The sequence below is a fragment of the Platichthys flesus genome, chromosome 4 (genome assembly GCF_949316205.1).
Source record: "Platichthys flesus chromosome 4, fPlaFle2.1, whole genome shotgun sequence".
Taxonomy (NCBI): Eukaryota; Metazoa; Chordata; class Actinopteri; order Pleuronectiformes; family Pleuronectidae; genus Platichthys; species Platichthys flesus.
The window spans coordinates 26,060,304-26,075,547 of record NC_084948.1 but is presented as its reverse complement, the minus strand read 5'-3'; the positions used below and the strand labels follow the sequence as shown (position 1 = coordinate 26,075,547).

The window sequence follows — 15,244 nt, the reverse complement described above, 5'->3', positions numbered from 1 at the left end:
AGCATCTGATTAATATTTTATATTTTATGCTTTTACTTCATCATATATTTGTCCTTCCCCTTGTTTTCTTACCTTCTCCCCTGAGTCCATTCTAAACTCACTCATCTTTGTTTACACAAGACTTATTATAATGTAGAGTTTCATTATCAGAGCCTGATGCTTCCCCCTGGTGGTCATAACGTTTATTTACTCATGATTCTTCACAGATGACAGAAATCACAAAGCTCTTGTTCAGAGGAAGTCGAGTCTCTTTGTGTCAGTTTGTTCACTTCGTCTTTGACCTTCAGCAGCAGCTCTCCCCTGATTGATTAACAAGCTTTTCGTCATAACCTCTCTCTCTCTCTGTCTCCTCAATGCTTTTGTTAAAAAGCTTCTTTCCACACAAGGAAACGTATTTATCAAAGATGCATGGATAACGTTCGAGAAATGTTATAAAACTTCATCCTTCAGGAGTAAAACACCTTTAAAACCTAAACTGAGCGTTGAAACTTTCATTGAGGAGCTTGATCAAATTTGAGCCTCAGTAAAAAGAAAGTTGAGATTATCCTGAAAAGAATTATAATAAACATTATATATACAAAGCATGTTTATAAAACGGGTAAAAACAGAGAAAGTGTGTATTTATCAGCAAACATCTGTACGACTTTATTTAACTTTAACAGTATTATAGTGAAATTTAACTTTAAACATCTCTGGTCTACAAACTTTCATAGAAATATCAGTAGTTTCTCCACATTGTCTAGAATTTATCTTTTGTGTCATTGCCTCACTTGTGTTGTCAACACGTCACAGTTCACATACAAACTACACAATTATATTAAAGAAAACACAAGCAAGAGTAAACTTTGTTTTTTTGATTGCATTTTGGGTTGAAACATTGTTTAACTGCTCATTGGTTCATACTCACCACGTGTTCCTCTAATCAGAGGCACCATGTTGGACAGCACTTCCTGGTTTGTCCCCCTTTTGTGAGGTCATCATGACATCACTGGGGTAAAACCAAGTGAAGGGGGGTTTATTTTCTACCAGAAAGTTAGTTTTGGGGATTTTTTTTGACAATAATAGTTGTGTGTATATAACGAGCTGTGAGTTGGGGGGGGCGGTGATGCCACGAGCTCGTACCTGTTTTTCAATACATCTAAACTTACTTGAGGTTTGGGAGCTGTCCATAAAACATATTCACCTCTGAACCAACAACAAGTTGGAGCTTGACCCTCGAGTTACAACAGAGGAATAAATCTATTTATAATATATATTATAACTTTGTGCTAAGTGAGTTGTTGAACATCTGTTTTACTCGGTTTTACTTTTAACAGTTCACAAGTTCCACAAAGCTGCTCTTTGCTTCAGCACAGGAAATGAATAAAAATGTTTTATTACATTTTGGTGCATATCTGAGTGCAGTGGTTTTAATTTAATATTGAGAACTGGCACTTTTCAACATATTCATAAAACCCTGACATGTTTAGAGGACTGATGTTTATGATTGTGTGGAAGTTTAAATGTAGTTTCATTAAGTAGATGTTGGGCCTAAATGATCTGTGAGTCATTCTGATTTTTAATTGCTCCATTTTCACTGAACACCTCATATAAAATACAGAAAGTCACTAAGGAACAAATCTCACAATTTAACTATTCCTATAAAATTCAACATTACCGTGGAATTAATAAGTTGTATTTTTTACACTCTTATTTTATTATTGTTAACTTTACATTTTAAAGACGACCCTGATTCCAAAGTGTTTAAAAAGTTTTGTCCAAGGGTAAAAAATAAAACAGAAACACATACAAAAAACACTTTTATTGCATCAATGCTTATTCCTTTGACTTTTGTACAGTTTCATATTTACAGGATCATAATTATTAGGCCTCTAATAAATAGTTCAACTGAAAGTCTCTCTCTAGTCTACATGTTTAAATATTGCACATGCAAAGTATGTGTAGTATGTGCTTGTCTAATAGATTATTAGCTTTGTACAAAGTTACATGACAAAAAATACAACATGGGACTCGACTTCCCCTTCAAAATAAAAGTGTGCTTCAACGATGGAGACGTGCAGCCACTGCATTGGGGAAAAGATGGAAAGACAAAGTTCTTCTCAGAGAACAAATAACATGAAACACTTTCCAGTTTTAACAGGACAGCAGTGACGAGTGCATTTACAACTTATCATACTTTCAGGTAAAAAAAGAATAACACCAGTGTGACCTACAGGGTTTCAAATTGTACAAGTGATAAATCTTCTAAGAATGAAAATCTGTTCCTCTAAACAGACGTGTTTTTTACATGAGTGTTCGGTTTCGAGTGCTGCTCTACCCAGTGCACATCAAAATCATCCACATCTAATATCTGAGAGCCTGACGTCACATTCCCATGGTGCTTAGAGTGAGACACACACAGACACACACACACAGTGATGGGACATGAACGATGTGATCTCCCCTCAACCTCTAGATGGTGCTCTTGCACAGACCTACAACTGTGTGATGCCATGGGAACTGATGACAGGTACAATGCAAAATATAAAAAAAACACAACCACAGGAACAAACCCAATCCTGCATGACAGAGAGATCTGCCAGGGAACAAAGCCTCTGGGTTGCATTGTCTGCTTTCTCACCTCTGAGGAGTTCTATGGCTTTGGGTGGAGGGTGGAGAGGAAGCAGAGAAGGGGCCTTGGTGGTGGAGCGGCCGCCTCCTTGTCCGCCGACCTCCCTCCCTGCGCCTCTGGACCCGAGTGGGCAGAGAGCACCAACAGTCATGCACACAGAGACACTGTCCATCACCTCGGACGGACACGTGAGACACTTCAGACGACAGACGACGGTATTTACAGGAGACACGACTTTTTTTGCATGCATTCGATAATATGGGTGTTCTGCGACCCCCCCCCCCCCCCGGCCGGGTGGACATGTTTAGATGAGGGTCAGTGCAGGAGTTCAGAGCCGACGAGTCAGCACTGTGGGAAACCTCCAAAACAGGAATCTGCTGCTAATGTAATATGTGAGTATTTGAGGTCTTAATCTGTGATGGGCACAGTGAGTTTTATCCCAGGAGAGGGAGGGAGCTGCCAAAGTTCAAATCATATAAATAATGTGAGCGTTAAAGTTACATTTGGTTCATAGTTTACATCCTAAGTTGCTCAGATCTTCTTCCGGCTGCCTTGTTTCCATCTATAATAATAATACAACTTTTCATCAAAGCTCTAATCGTGTATAATGTTCACTCTCTCTTATCGTCTGTGATGAAAACTTGTAAATATTCATAATAAAATAATCAATAAAAGCTGATAAGGGATTGTGTGATGAGGCGGCTTCGTTTTGCACAATGATTTTAAAATGATAAAAATCTAATTTAAAGGGAAACTAATGATGCACAGATCAGAAATCAAATATTAAGCTTACTACCACCGGTAAGGATGTTGTGTTTTCACCATAATTACACAAAAACAACTGGACAGTTTTCCATTAAACTTAATGGAAGGGAAGAAATCAGGCATTCAGAGGACTGGTATGTATGAGTGTGTGAAATCTGCCGCAGCTGGATTGAATTTGATTGAATCTAAGGGTCTGTTGGGTCTCGGCTGAGAATGAGCTCTAGTTTTGAGCAGAGGAATCTGAAGGGGATCAAAATTTATCACAAGACTAAGATATGTTTCATGCAGAAACAGAAAATCCACCCTGACACCAACGATCTGATAAAAGACAGTAGTCTGAATAAGACAAAGATCTAAAGTTCTGATTCTCTTAACCAGAGACAAGGTCATTTTGGAAACTAGCAATTATCCACTTAGGACTAATATTCTGATTATTTTTATGTCTTGATTGCATTATAACGTTCTATCTCACAGCTTTCTGCCACATTGTTTTCTACTTATTCAAAATAAGGTCGATAGTATGAACATTGGAGTCCATGTAGGCGCTAGTGAAAACTTCACAGGATGGATTTTCTTTCCTTTTACTAATAAAGACACAGAAACTTCTTCTTTTACACTTTGAAGTCTTTAAACTAAACAAGTTTCCAGGAGAGAGAAGATCCACAACCACACGTTCAGAGCCGGTGCATCCACGAGGCCGGCACTCCAGCCTGGATGTTCCTCTTTAACATCTCACCCGTTGCCTGCTTTGGTTTGTCAGGCGGATTTACTGAGGCCAGCACCTCCCACCAGTCTCAAGAGGCCATCTTCTAGAACGAGAGGTCACATGTTTCTCTCTCTCCTGGTGGGTGACACATCTGCACACGACACATCTGGCTGGAGAAGAAGCGCAGCTCTGGACTTCTGCACTCGACGTCCTTTGTGTACATTTGTTTTATTGCATCAGGGAAACAGAGAGGACGTAATGTGTGATGTCAGCCCTTGAGTGTCCCTGTCAGAGTAAAGTGGGAGGAGTCCTGCACGACTCCTCATGCTGGCTTCACAGTTTCATTGGACGTCGGAAAGAAAACAACGAGTAAATTTTGAAAATGGATTCCGTCGGAGGTTGTTTGTTCGAGTGTCACTCCATGTGGTTCTGTTCCTGTCCGCGGGGATATGACCTCACCCACTGGCATGCACATGCAGGCTGGCCCCCCTGCTCACAGTGGGCACGGCTACTCCATGCCGTTCCTCAGCATCTGATTGGCTGCGATGAGCATGACGCTGATGATGAACGCCATGGCGAAGGCGCAGATGAGGCTCTTCCTCACGCATGTCTGCCGGTTCTTCTTCGCCGGGTGAACTGAAGAGGAAACAAGGAAAAGATGAAAAAGCTCCTGAAGGGACATTTTCATAAACTTCACTGAGATGCTCAAAAAATTCAAATTCAATGTCTGACCCAAGTCTTCTCTCAATGTGGATATTTATTCATGAATCCGTGAAATTCTCCTCTGTGTTTCAGAGCTCAGGATCAGATCTGGACGTGTGATCTCACATCGGTGTTGCCGGGCAGAACTAACAGCCTCTCTGGACCCCAGCTGAACGAACAGCGGGAAACCAGAGAATCAGAATGAACCACTCAGTGTGACAGTGGGACAGTCAGCTGATGCATGTGGATGCACAGATGGACACATTCGAACAGAGAGTGTAAATCGAGATCTTGTAATTTACTGTTAAACAATCCTTTAAAGGGGAATTCTACTAATGTTGTATTAGTTCAGTTATTAACGAGGAGGAATATTGAACATGTGACACCAGTTGCATCAGAAGACATAAACCTGATGATGCGTTCAAACTGAATGTGGGCAGATACGATCTAATGGACGATGCTATTGAGGTGCAGAAAAGAATTCTCATTCATGAACAGAGGCTTCGATTAACAGCCGTAATGTTTTAACCATCCCAGGTAGAGCTACGAGAATGTGAAACAATGTTTTTCTCTCCTAGAAGCCACAAGTCAGTTTTATACCAACTTATAGGGAAATGTGTTTTCGTGCAATGTCAAGGTAAAGAACGACACTACCCACAATCCTCAGGTGTAAGAATAGGGAGATCCCTGATTGGTCGAGCTCACTGTTGTTGCTAATTTACCAGGATTACAGAACCCACTCTCCAAGTGTCACTGGGTTAAAGTGCAGTTGAAGCAGCGAGGACTCTTTACACACTGAGAGGAAGTGGAGACATGTCGTCCATCTTTATTTACAGTCTCTGGGCCGTCGGCTACTGGACAACTTTAAAGACAGAAGCTATGAGAGGACAAATGAATAATGACACGTTGAGCTGGAGGTCATTACGCAACAAATCCAAGCTGACACTCACGATCACATTACAGCCGACTGCACTCGGTCTCTCTGATCATTCTCTGGTTCAATCACCGTCCGGCGCCGACCGGTAACTCAGCAGCCGGCTGCGAGAGACTCCAGCGATTCCACCGGGCCGCGGTAATTAGGGGAGCCGGGCCAATGACCGGCCGCCACACGGCTCCGCTCACTTGCTCTATTTTTAGCTTTTAATTTGAGAAGCACTGAAGTCATCGAAAAATGCTGCTCCAAAGAAAATGCAAAGTAGAGCAGCAGTCGCTCCGTGTGTTTTGGCGGAGGGGTTTTTAGTTGGCTGCTGTTGAAGAATACTATTCCAGACTCATATAAAACATGACTCAACGTCTGGCCAAACAGATTATCTAAGATCGGACGTTCAGGTGATGTAACTCAACGTTTGATGAATGTTGCTCTGAGGCTTTTTAAACTAATTTGTACCAGGAGAGGTTTCCGAGAAATAACATCACAGCTCGCGCTCTCTCATCGACACCTAGAAGCTGCCTCGTAGAACCACAGCTATAAGACATTTGTAAGCAGGGCAGCAGTTCTCCAAACTGAACCGGTACCAATGCAACTCCAACACAAAAATCCTGTTTCCCAACATTTAGGCAAAGCCCCCCCCCTATGGTGAAAGGTTGAGGAGTTCGGACATCTGAAGGAGAGCTCGGAGAAGAACCCCTGCTCCTTCACATCGAGCAGGGACAGTTGGATAGTTCAGGGATCTAATCATGATGCCTTTTGTTCTGGGCGACTTCCAGGTTTAACAAGCATCCCCAACTGGGAGAAGACCCAGTGGTTGACCCAGATCTCACTGGAGGGACTGAATATCCCATCAGGCCTGGGGTATGCTTGGGATCATCCAGGACAAACTGGAAAGTGACAGGGGAGAGGGAAGTCTAGAGCTGAGCCAGCTACCGCCACAACCTGGATGGATGAGCGGAAGACAATGGATTGATGGATTGATGGATTGATGGATTGATGGATTGATGGATTGATGGATTGATGGATTGATGGATTGATGGATTGATGGATTGATGGATTATTGGATTGATGGATTGATGGATTGATGGATTATTGGATTGATGGATTGATGGATTGATGGATTGATGGATTGATGGATTATTGGATTGATGGATTATTGGATTGATGGATTGATGGATTGATGGATTGATGGATTATTGGATGGATGGTTTTTTTAAATGGACGGACCCAGGGTGAGATAACTTGTTCTCTTTAAAGACTCAGAACTTGATCCAGGCAAAAGGACTTCACATTGTGCAGCTCTCCTGATATGAAGCCCCTCTGGTTGTGTGAGCGATGCTGAGTGAATAACGCTCTGATGGAAACACCATGTGTGCAGCTGTCGGCTGAGCTCCAGCCGGGACGCCAGCCCTAACAATCACACCTTACCTAATTCCTTTGTAATGAGAATTTATACTTTCTGGTGACGTCTTGAGGATCAGGTGTCCACTTGTGTGACATCTGTCAATCATGTCAATCAAAGAGTAAACAGTTACAAACAAGTTTAGGTTTTCTGTTTAAAGTGCATTTCTCCAGCAACTAACAGGACATTTATTCTCCTCCTCTCATCTCTTGAGTCACATCCACAATGTGATGTAAAGGATAATTTAATGTATTTAATAAAAAATGTTGTGTTTTAGTTTTGTTTGGTTTATTTCACACTAAACTAATAGTTTTTTACATTAAAAATAGTTCATATAAATTTGTTTATAATGTATTCAAACTAATTGTAATCCATGAAAAAGTTCATAAATATAACTTATTGCTAAAATCTGGTCCGTCTAGAACCCGAACGATATTAGTTATTGGTAATAATTTATCAGCTAATTATTAAACCCTCATGACAAAGTACTTTTATGAATAACTATGAATAGAAACAAAATACCACCAAATATATAGAACTTGAATCAGGTAAAACATATTTTCTGTAAAGTTAATTCTTTGAAACAAAAGTTTTTACATCGTATATATCAACAGCAATAAGCGCTGACAGGCTCGTGTGTGTAGAAGCCTCAAACTGCCTCATGTCATCATAACTCCAACAGACTCGAGTGGCAGCGCTGAGGATTTCTTGAGTCTTGCTTCCCCCCCCCCCCCCCCCCCCCCCCACACGTTTTGCTCGGCGATGATTCACTGCTTACAATGTTTACCATGTTGTTGTTTTCTTGCTGCTTCACGCGTATCGATCCCCGAGCGAAGGTGAAGCCAGAGGGGAAATCAAGTTCCTGTTCTGCTCCCTCGTTTATCAGAGAGCCGCAGCCCCGAGCGGCGGGGGAGCTTGATGAATCAAGCTCGGTGTGAATCCCACTGTGACACTGGGTATTGATTTGTCCGTGACCGAGCGCAGTGTGGTGTCCCCTCGGCGGCAGCTGGTGCTCGTGGAGCTCGGGGGGGGGGACAGATGTGAACGTGTTCGATGCTGCGATGGTCACTCGTCATCATAAACGCAGCAGGAACAGTTTTTTTTAAAGATGTAACTTGTTGAAGATGAAGTGTCTGAACTCCCTCTGCGACACATTCACAGGTCGGTGATGTTTGGAATCTCAATGCGACTGAATACTAAGTTGAATAGAATCCATGTGGCAGACACTTGGTGGTGAAGAGCCTCTCGCTGAAAACCAGAGGAGGTCTGGACCCGGCTCGGCCGTCAGGACACGAAGGAACTGCGACATCATGACTCAACATTTAGCTCCACACCGAATTCATCTGAACGCTTCAGGACAAAGTGGACGACACAGAGGAAGCTGCCGTTTGTTTTGCTGATTTCACAAAGAACATTATTCTGTGTTTATGTTTCTGAATTATATAATCCATTGACTTACAAGATCTTTTATGTTATCTTTTTTATTTTTGTTTTGTCTTTTTGCTTTATTCTCATGCATGTTGTACAGCACTGTGTAACTTTGTTGTAGAAATAAAGTTTTACTATTATCGTTACTACAAATAAAGTTGGATGATACATCTCTACTTCCTACTGTCGTAAACCAATGAAGTATCTCCTGATTTTGTTGTTGTGGATCTGAGGTATCGAGGTTTAAAAAATACTTTGAAATAGAAATAAAACTTGTTGGACACTTTTACATTTCCTGTCTTACTGCTGACAAAGTGAAGAAGCCCAGTGCTGTGTCTCTATTTGCATATTTCCTGAGTCACACTTCCTGTTTTAAAGCCTAAGAGCTTTCACACTGACGGGTGCTGCAACATGAGGACGACTTCAGCTACGCAGCGGAAGAGGAGGGACCTCTAACGTATTTTGGTCGTGAAGCAGGCGGCCTTCATCTGTGAGCCGTGCGGACTGGGAACACAGGCAGTGTACTGGGTGTACTGGAGTGTACTACAGCACTAGAACTCTCTGCTGCTCTGATATCCACGGATCTCCAGTTCTGCAGCGAGAGGTCATGTATATTTCATCAGCTCCACTTCAGACCAGGTCTCAATAAACCAGCAGGTGTGTGGTGACTCTGCTGGTTGTAGGTCCTGATGAGGCAGCTTGAATTGTTCCTGACAGCGTGAGCTACTATCTTTCTCCTCCACCACACACACACACACACACACACACTCAGGTAGTTTGGCTCACCTCCCTCATACTCTGTCTGACAGTTCCCGGAGTTCTGCTTCAGACTCTCCTCCTCGTTGATGATGATGTTCTCGATGTCCTTCATGGTCAGGTGGTCGCGGAAGGCGTAGAACAGGATGTGTTTCAGCTCCTCCAGGCTGATCTGCTGCATGTCGAACTGCAGGGAGAGGGAGAGGGCTGAGGTGAGACTGGGTGTGTGTCTGTGTGTGTGTGGGTGTGTGTGTGTGTGTGTGTGTGTGTGTGTGTGTGCACTGCTGAAGGAAACAGCAACTTGTGCTCAGTCTGATGTTTAATCTGCTGGACATAACTCGCATTAATTTATCACCACGTATGATCCAGATGTTCTTCACCATGCAAATCCAGATACAGCTGATGCATTGATTTAATTGAATGTCCTGAAGTTATGACCTGTGTTTGATTTGTTGTTCAGTTTGAACCGTTACACAATTCTTTCCACCATGCGCACACAAACACGCACACACACAACACAACTTGTAGACAAGGGGGATTTGAAGGTCTGATTGAGGGCAAACACAGGGATGGGGGGGTGGAGGGGGGGGGGGTAGTTTGAGAAACTTTCAGGAAGACACTTCTGGTCGTTGATCACATCCTGTAAACTTTACCACAGTTACACATCTCACTGTTCTTACAGGATCTCAGCACAGACACACAGGATATAAACATGAAAGCCACTGACCCTGGAACTCAAATCCCTCTGATGGTCTGAGACCAGTTTGGAGTGACAGTCTGCAGCGTGACGCCATAACCGAGCAATCTGTGACTCAGAAACGTTTTCTCCCTCCATGACCTTGTTGGTTCTCTTGGTCTGAACTGAACCACAAGATAAAGTCTCTCTAACTTTGACCCAGACTCAGTGAATCTAATCTGTGACATGGAGTTGAATCTGTCACGAGTCAGCAGACCTGCAGCAGCCTGCACCTGGTGGAGGAACTCATCCCACGCTTCTCATAAAGTTCTGATGAAGCAGAGTCACAGCGTCTGCGTGGATTGAAACTGATTCTCTGGCTTCAAGACACAGGTTGGTGTTTGTGTTGCTGTCAGGGGGCGTGGCTGATCCGCAGCAGCGAGAATATTATGAGAATTCTATGATCAGATATGTAGGAGACTTCATGACCCTCATGAGACCACATGCCTTAAAACGTGTAAGTGATGGCAGAGGTCTGGCTTAAAGTTTGACTACTCAAATATCAATTATGTTTTTTCCTTTATTTCAATTTGCAAAATTCAAAAATCCCAGGGTGCTTTTCTATGAGACAGACCCACTGGGAAGATAATGACACAAATCACACTTACAATCAATACCTCACCTCAGAGTGAGCTAATGAACACACACCAGCCTCCACAAGGACTCATCACCAGAGCCGGTTCAAAGCTGCAGGTCAGAGGAATGAATCTAGTTTGATGCGTCGTTAATCAGAGGAGTATTAAAAAAAACTAAAAACGTGAATTATAACAAGGTAAATATAGAGCAGAAGAAATGTTTACACAACATGTCAGCTGTTTAACTAAACAGACAGAGAAGGGAAGCCCATAGAAGTTAGGGATTATTTAATTCCAACAACGTATGAATTATTCATTAATTTGATAAAACAGCAGCTTCTGATACAGCCACAGATAAATAAATAAATAAATCCCTGCCAATGCATTTCAGATGTCTGTCACTTGAATGATCCAAATGTTTAAATTATTTTATTATTATTCACGGGAGACATCATCTGTGAAGTGAAGAAGGACAAAAAGACACTTCACAGAGAATGGACCCGTCAGAGGAAGATGTGCTGCACCTCAGACACTCAAAGGTTCTCTGACGCTGATAAACACACGTTCCAGATCAGTAACACAATCGTCAACGCACACAACATCCCTGTGTGTATAATTCATATCACGTGTCTTGTACGGCAACATGAAACAGATGTTCAGACGGGATTTTCCCTCTGGGCGAAGAATGAGATGTAAACCTGCAGCAGTCGGCTCCATTAGTTAAAAAGTTAGAAGATGGCTGCCGTGTCACTCCCCCCACACGTACACATGTCAGTTTCCACGACCTTCGTGCGACCTCGCCGCCGCCTCGCGACGCCATCGCTGACAGACATCAAGAGACTGAGCGTCACCTGCCGGGGACGAGATGGACGAGCCGGAGGACAGATCCATTCACCGAGCTCTCTCCAGTGGCTGATAAGAAAAAGCCATTTCATTTTTCTCTTTCCACGTCCCACCGACAATATTCACATTCAAGCAGGGACTGACCTTTACGGGACAATATGGCGGGGGGGGAGAAAAGAATGACGCCCCCGGGACGTGAAGTGACTCTCACAGAAAGACAGATCTTTAGTAGCACACCCACTGCTGTGTGACCTACAGTTTCATACAGAGCCCGACACAGTGTGTAGTTCTCTTTGTCGCACAGTCTTCACTCAGCAGCACAAAGAGGCACTGAGGCTTTTAATGGAGAATCTGAGAGTTGGAAATGTCACGTCCTGTTAAGTCCGAGCTGAGGAAGAAGCTCGTGGTGAACCGAGTCCCTGACGGAGCGAGGACGGAGGTTTGCACGGACACTTAAAATCTACCACAATGAATTAAGCATCAGTTTACTAAAAAAAAGCAGAGATGAGGTTTTCACACCTCCACTGAATTCTGCAGAGTTTAAAACCCACTGAGCAACATTATGAATAAATATATTCTAATTCGGAATAGCAGGATTTCATATGTACAGTTTATAACTTTAAAACAACACAAAAATGTGATGAATCATATCAACAACAAGATCATTTCTTCAGAGTAACAGGAACAATACGTTAAGTGTCAACACGGATGTGGAAGCACTTGAGGGGACAAAACCATAAATCTTCAAATCCATGTTTACAGGAATAATTACTGTTCCTGTTTTTTATTTTACAAAATATATTTAATCTATTCAAAGTTTTAAAAATAAAGATGATAAAAATCAGTATTATTTATCTGTAAAAAGCTCCAGTCTCTTCACCGAGGTGTCACGAATCATCACATCACAAACACTCATGTTTCATGAGATGAATCACGGTTGATTCTCTCAACACCCTCGAATTAAGCCGTGAAACTTAAGTCGGTTTTTGTTCAATCGATAGCGAGCGTGCTCTTCACGCCGCAAAGTGGATTTCGTGTCGAAGATGAGGAAGAGGAGTCGCTCCTCTCTGCACTCTGTTCAGCAGGCGGGGGGGGGGGGGGGGGGGGGCAAGGTGCCAAGAAGCAGCATCGATCCATCTGCTGAGTTCAGCCCGTCGCGGCGCGGCCAAGTCACGCAGCTACAGATGATGATGCTCGGCGCTCACACAGAATCCAATTATATGCATTTGCTAATCTAAGTTTTTAACGCCATGGGCTGGCAAGTAATTTGGTTTTAATGGCGGAAGTATTACTGCATCTGAAACGCGGCACAGCTGGGAACAAGCTCATCATACTGGGTCAATCGATTTCCAGTCATAATTATGGGATGTAGCCAGAGGCACGAAGTTCGACACTGTTAAATATCTCTTCACTTTTTATAGTGTCAGTTCCAGTGATGTTTTGCAGGGATGTGATGGCATCCTAACACTAACCAGTAGTAGAATCATGGTGGAATCTGTAAATTAATATCTATGTTAATAAAGATTTTCTCCCACTGTCCAGACGTGAGAAAACAGAATTGACAAAAACCATGTTCAAGAATTCATTTGAAGTGTATTTAGCCTTTTTTGCTTTGCCCCATTTCCAATCCACTAACACGGAGGAGGCGGGGTTTATGACCTATACCACAGCCAGCCACCAGGGGCTGAGACCGACTCGATCCCAGGAAGAGTTCTCCGTCTTTATCTCACTGGTCATATTCTGCAGAGACATGTTTTATTTACCAAGCAGAGTAAACACACTCCTGCATTATTCACTGAACCCTCTCTGAATCTGAATGGGCTCCTTTTCTCATAACTACATTCTTATCTTAGCTTCTTTTTTTTATGTTTGTTCACATCTGGAGGCAACATCTGTTTACACAGAGTAGTAAATATGTTCATCTTCTCATCTGTGGAGTCTAAATGTGCAGCTGCATTAGAAAAGTAAGTTGAAGGTGTCGTCCTGAGATTTGTGAAGCTGCAACAAGAATCAATCAATTCATCAAAACCATAATCAGCTGATTTAGTGACCATTGGTTTGTTGTAGCCTTAAATATTGAATTATTTTGATTCTGACCAACTCCTGTATTCAGCTAGATACTCTAAAGATCAAATCTGTAACGTCTATAATTATTATAATTTAATTTATTATAATTATTAACAAGGATTTTAATCCTGCAGATTTGAAAACTGTCTTTCTACAGGATCTTCAGGCCACAGGTACTAAGACCCGACTGAACTTGATCTATCCCTCACCTCCTCCTCTGTCATCCTCAGATGCTCAGGTCCAACACAAACCCATTCTTCTCCTCATTGAAGCCGATGCTCAGCACCTTTATCGACCTCTGCTTCCTAACAGCACCTCCACCATCTCCCCCGAAAGGCCCCGAGCCTTCAGGAGGATATTTTATGTCTCCATTACCTCCGCGTCATCCGGCCGTCAAAGTCCAGAAGAGCGATAGAGCGAAGGAGAAAACATAACGTTCACCATGAGGGTCACAACAGCCGGAGAATAAATAGGAGCTCTCGTCTCGAGCAATGTTGCCGGTGATGTAAACATGGGCCACATGAGGAATTAGTGAAATTAACTTATACTTCAACAAGTTTAACCCCTGATGAAACAAACCAGATCTCTGTAACGCTTCACATCAAACCTCTCAATCAACAAATGGGCTGAAGGATAAATGTTATTTAACTGACTCGGATCAAAAAGGCGATGATAAACTCTGGAATCAGGAAGCTACCATGTGAGAAGAAGAAGGAGTTGGGGACAGTGGGGGAGAGACGGAGAGCTGAAGAGGTGGAGGAGAGATGTGGGAGGACAAATTAATTCAAAAGCTTTTACTCCGAGGTTTATTTGGGCTCAATAGGAACCTGAGCATATTCAGCACAAGGTTTAATTAAGCCTCAAAGGGAAGCAGCTACAAGAACCATTCTAAACCCGGGCACTGGTGATGAACCTCATGAGAAAGTGGTCAAAACTTTAGTTTTCACTTTCACCGAATTCCTAATTAGGTCCGACCCAGGAGCACCGGATCGTACGGGTTCGCAGGAGAAGATTCAGGAATGAAATAAGCTCTAAAAGCTCTTTTCAAACGCTGGAGAAGAAGCTGAAGACCTCAGACTTTTCCTCTTTTTGACATTTTGTTCTTCTCTTCTTAAGTTAGGCACAAAAAGCGTCATCCAACAAACAGAGACGCTTCGGCTGCTCTGTTTGAGTTTGATGACAACTGGACGAAACTAGAATTATCTCCCAGCAGCTGGATTCCTCCACCAACCAGTAGCTTTTCAAGACTCACATGTGAGCTCACCATGACCACTGGAATCTGATCAATTCCTCTTTGAGTCCAAGTGACAACTGGTCAAATTTGAAGGTTTTGAAAAATATCAAGTTCAAGAGGTCAAAACATGTTTTGTGAAGTCAGAGTGACCTTGACCTTGACCTTTGACTACCCAAATCTAATCAGTTCATCTTTGAGTGAAAGGGAACATTTGAGCCACATTTGAAAGGGTCTTCTGGAGCCGTACTAGAGAAACCACGTTCACAATGGAACCTCAATCAGGGGACCATTGAGTTCAAGTGAATGTTTGATGTTGTCCTTCAAATTCTCATCTGTCCATTATTGATCTCAAGCACACGTTGGAACCAAATTTGAAGAAAGTCCCTCAAGACGTTCACGAGATATCGTGTTTACAAGAATGGGACGGACGGACAACCAGAAACCATTCAGCATCCGGCCACTAGGAGGCGCCAGCACTGAGCCACAAC

The 15,244-nt window shown here is 42.7% G+C and overlaps 1 protein-coding gene across 2 annotated transcripts in view; it reads right to left on the bottom strand.

The window, feature by feature from the left end:
* Positions 1-1,801: 1,801 nt before the first annotated feature.
* caln1 (calneuron 1) overlaps positions 1,802-15,244 on the bottom strand; it is a 50,171-nt gene continuing 36,728 nt past the window's right edge. For both annotated transcript variants that reach the window (XM_062385179.1, XM_062385178.1), the window contains exons 5-6: positions 9,332-9,488; positions 1,802-4,718 (exon numbers count right to left, since the gene is read on the bottom strand). In XM_062385179.1, the coding sequence (XP_062241163.1) occupies positions 4,591-4,718; positions 9,332-9,488 (285 nt within the window). In that variant the 3' untranslated portion in view covers positions 1,802-4,590. The remainder of the gene's footprint in view (positions 4,719-9,331; positions 9,489-15,244) is intronic.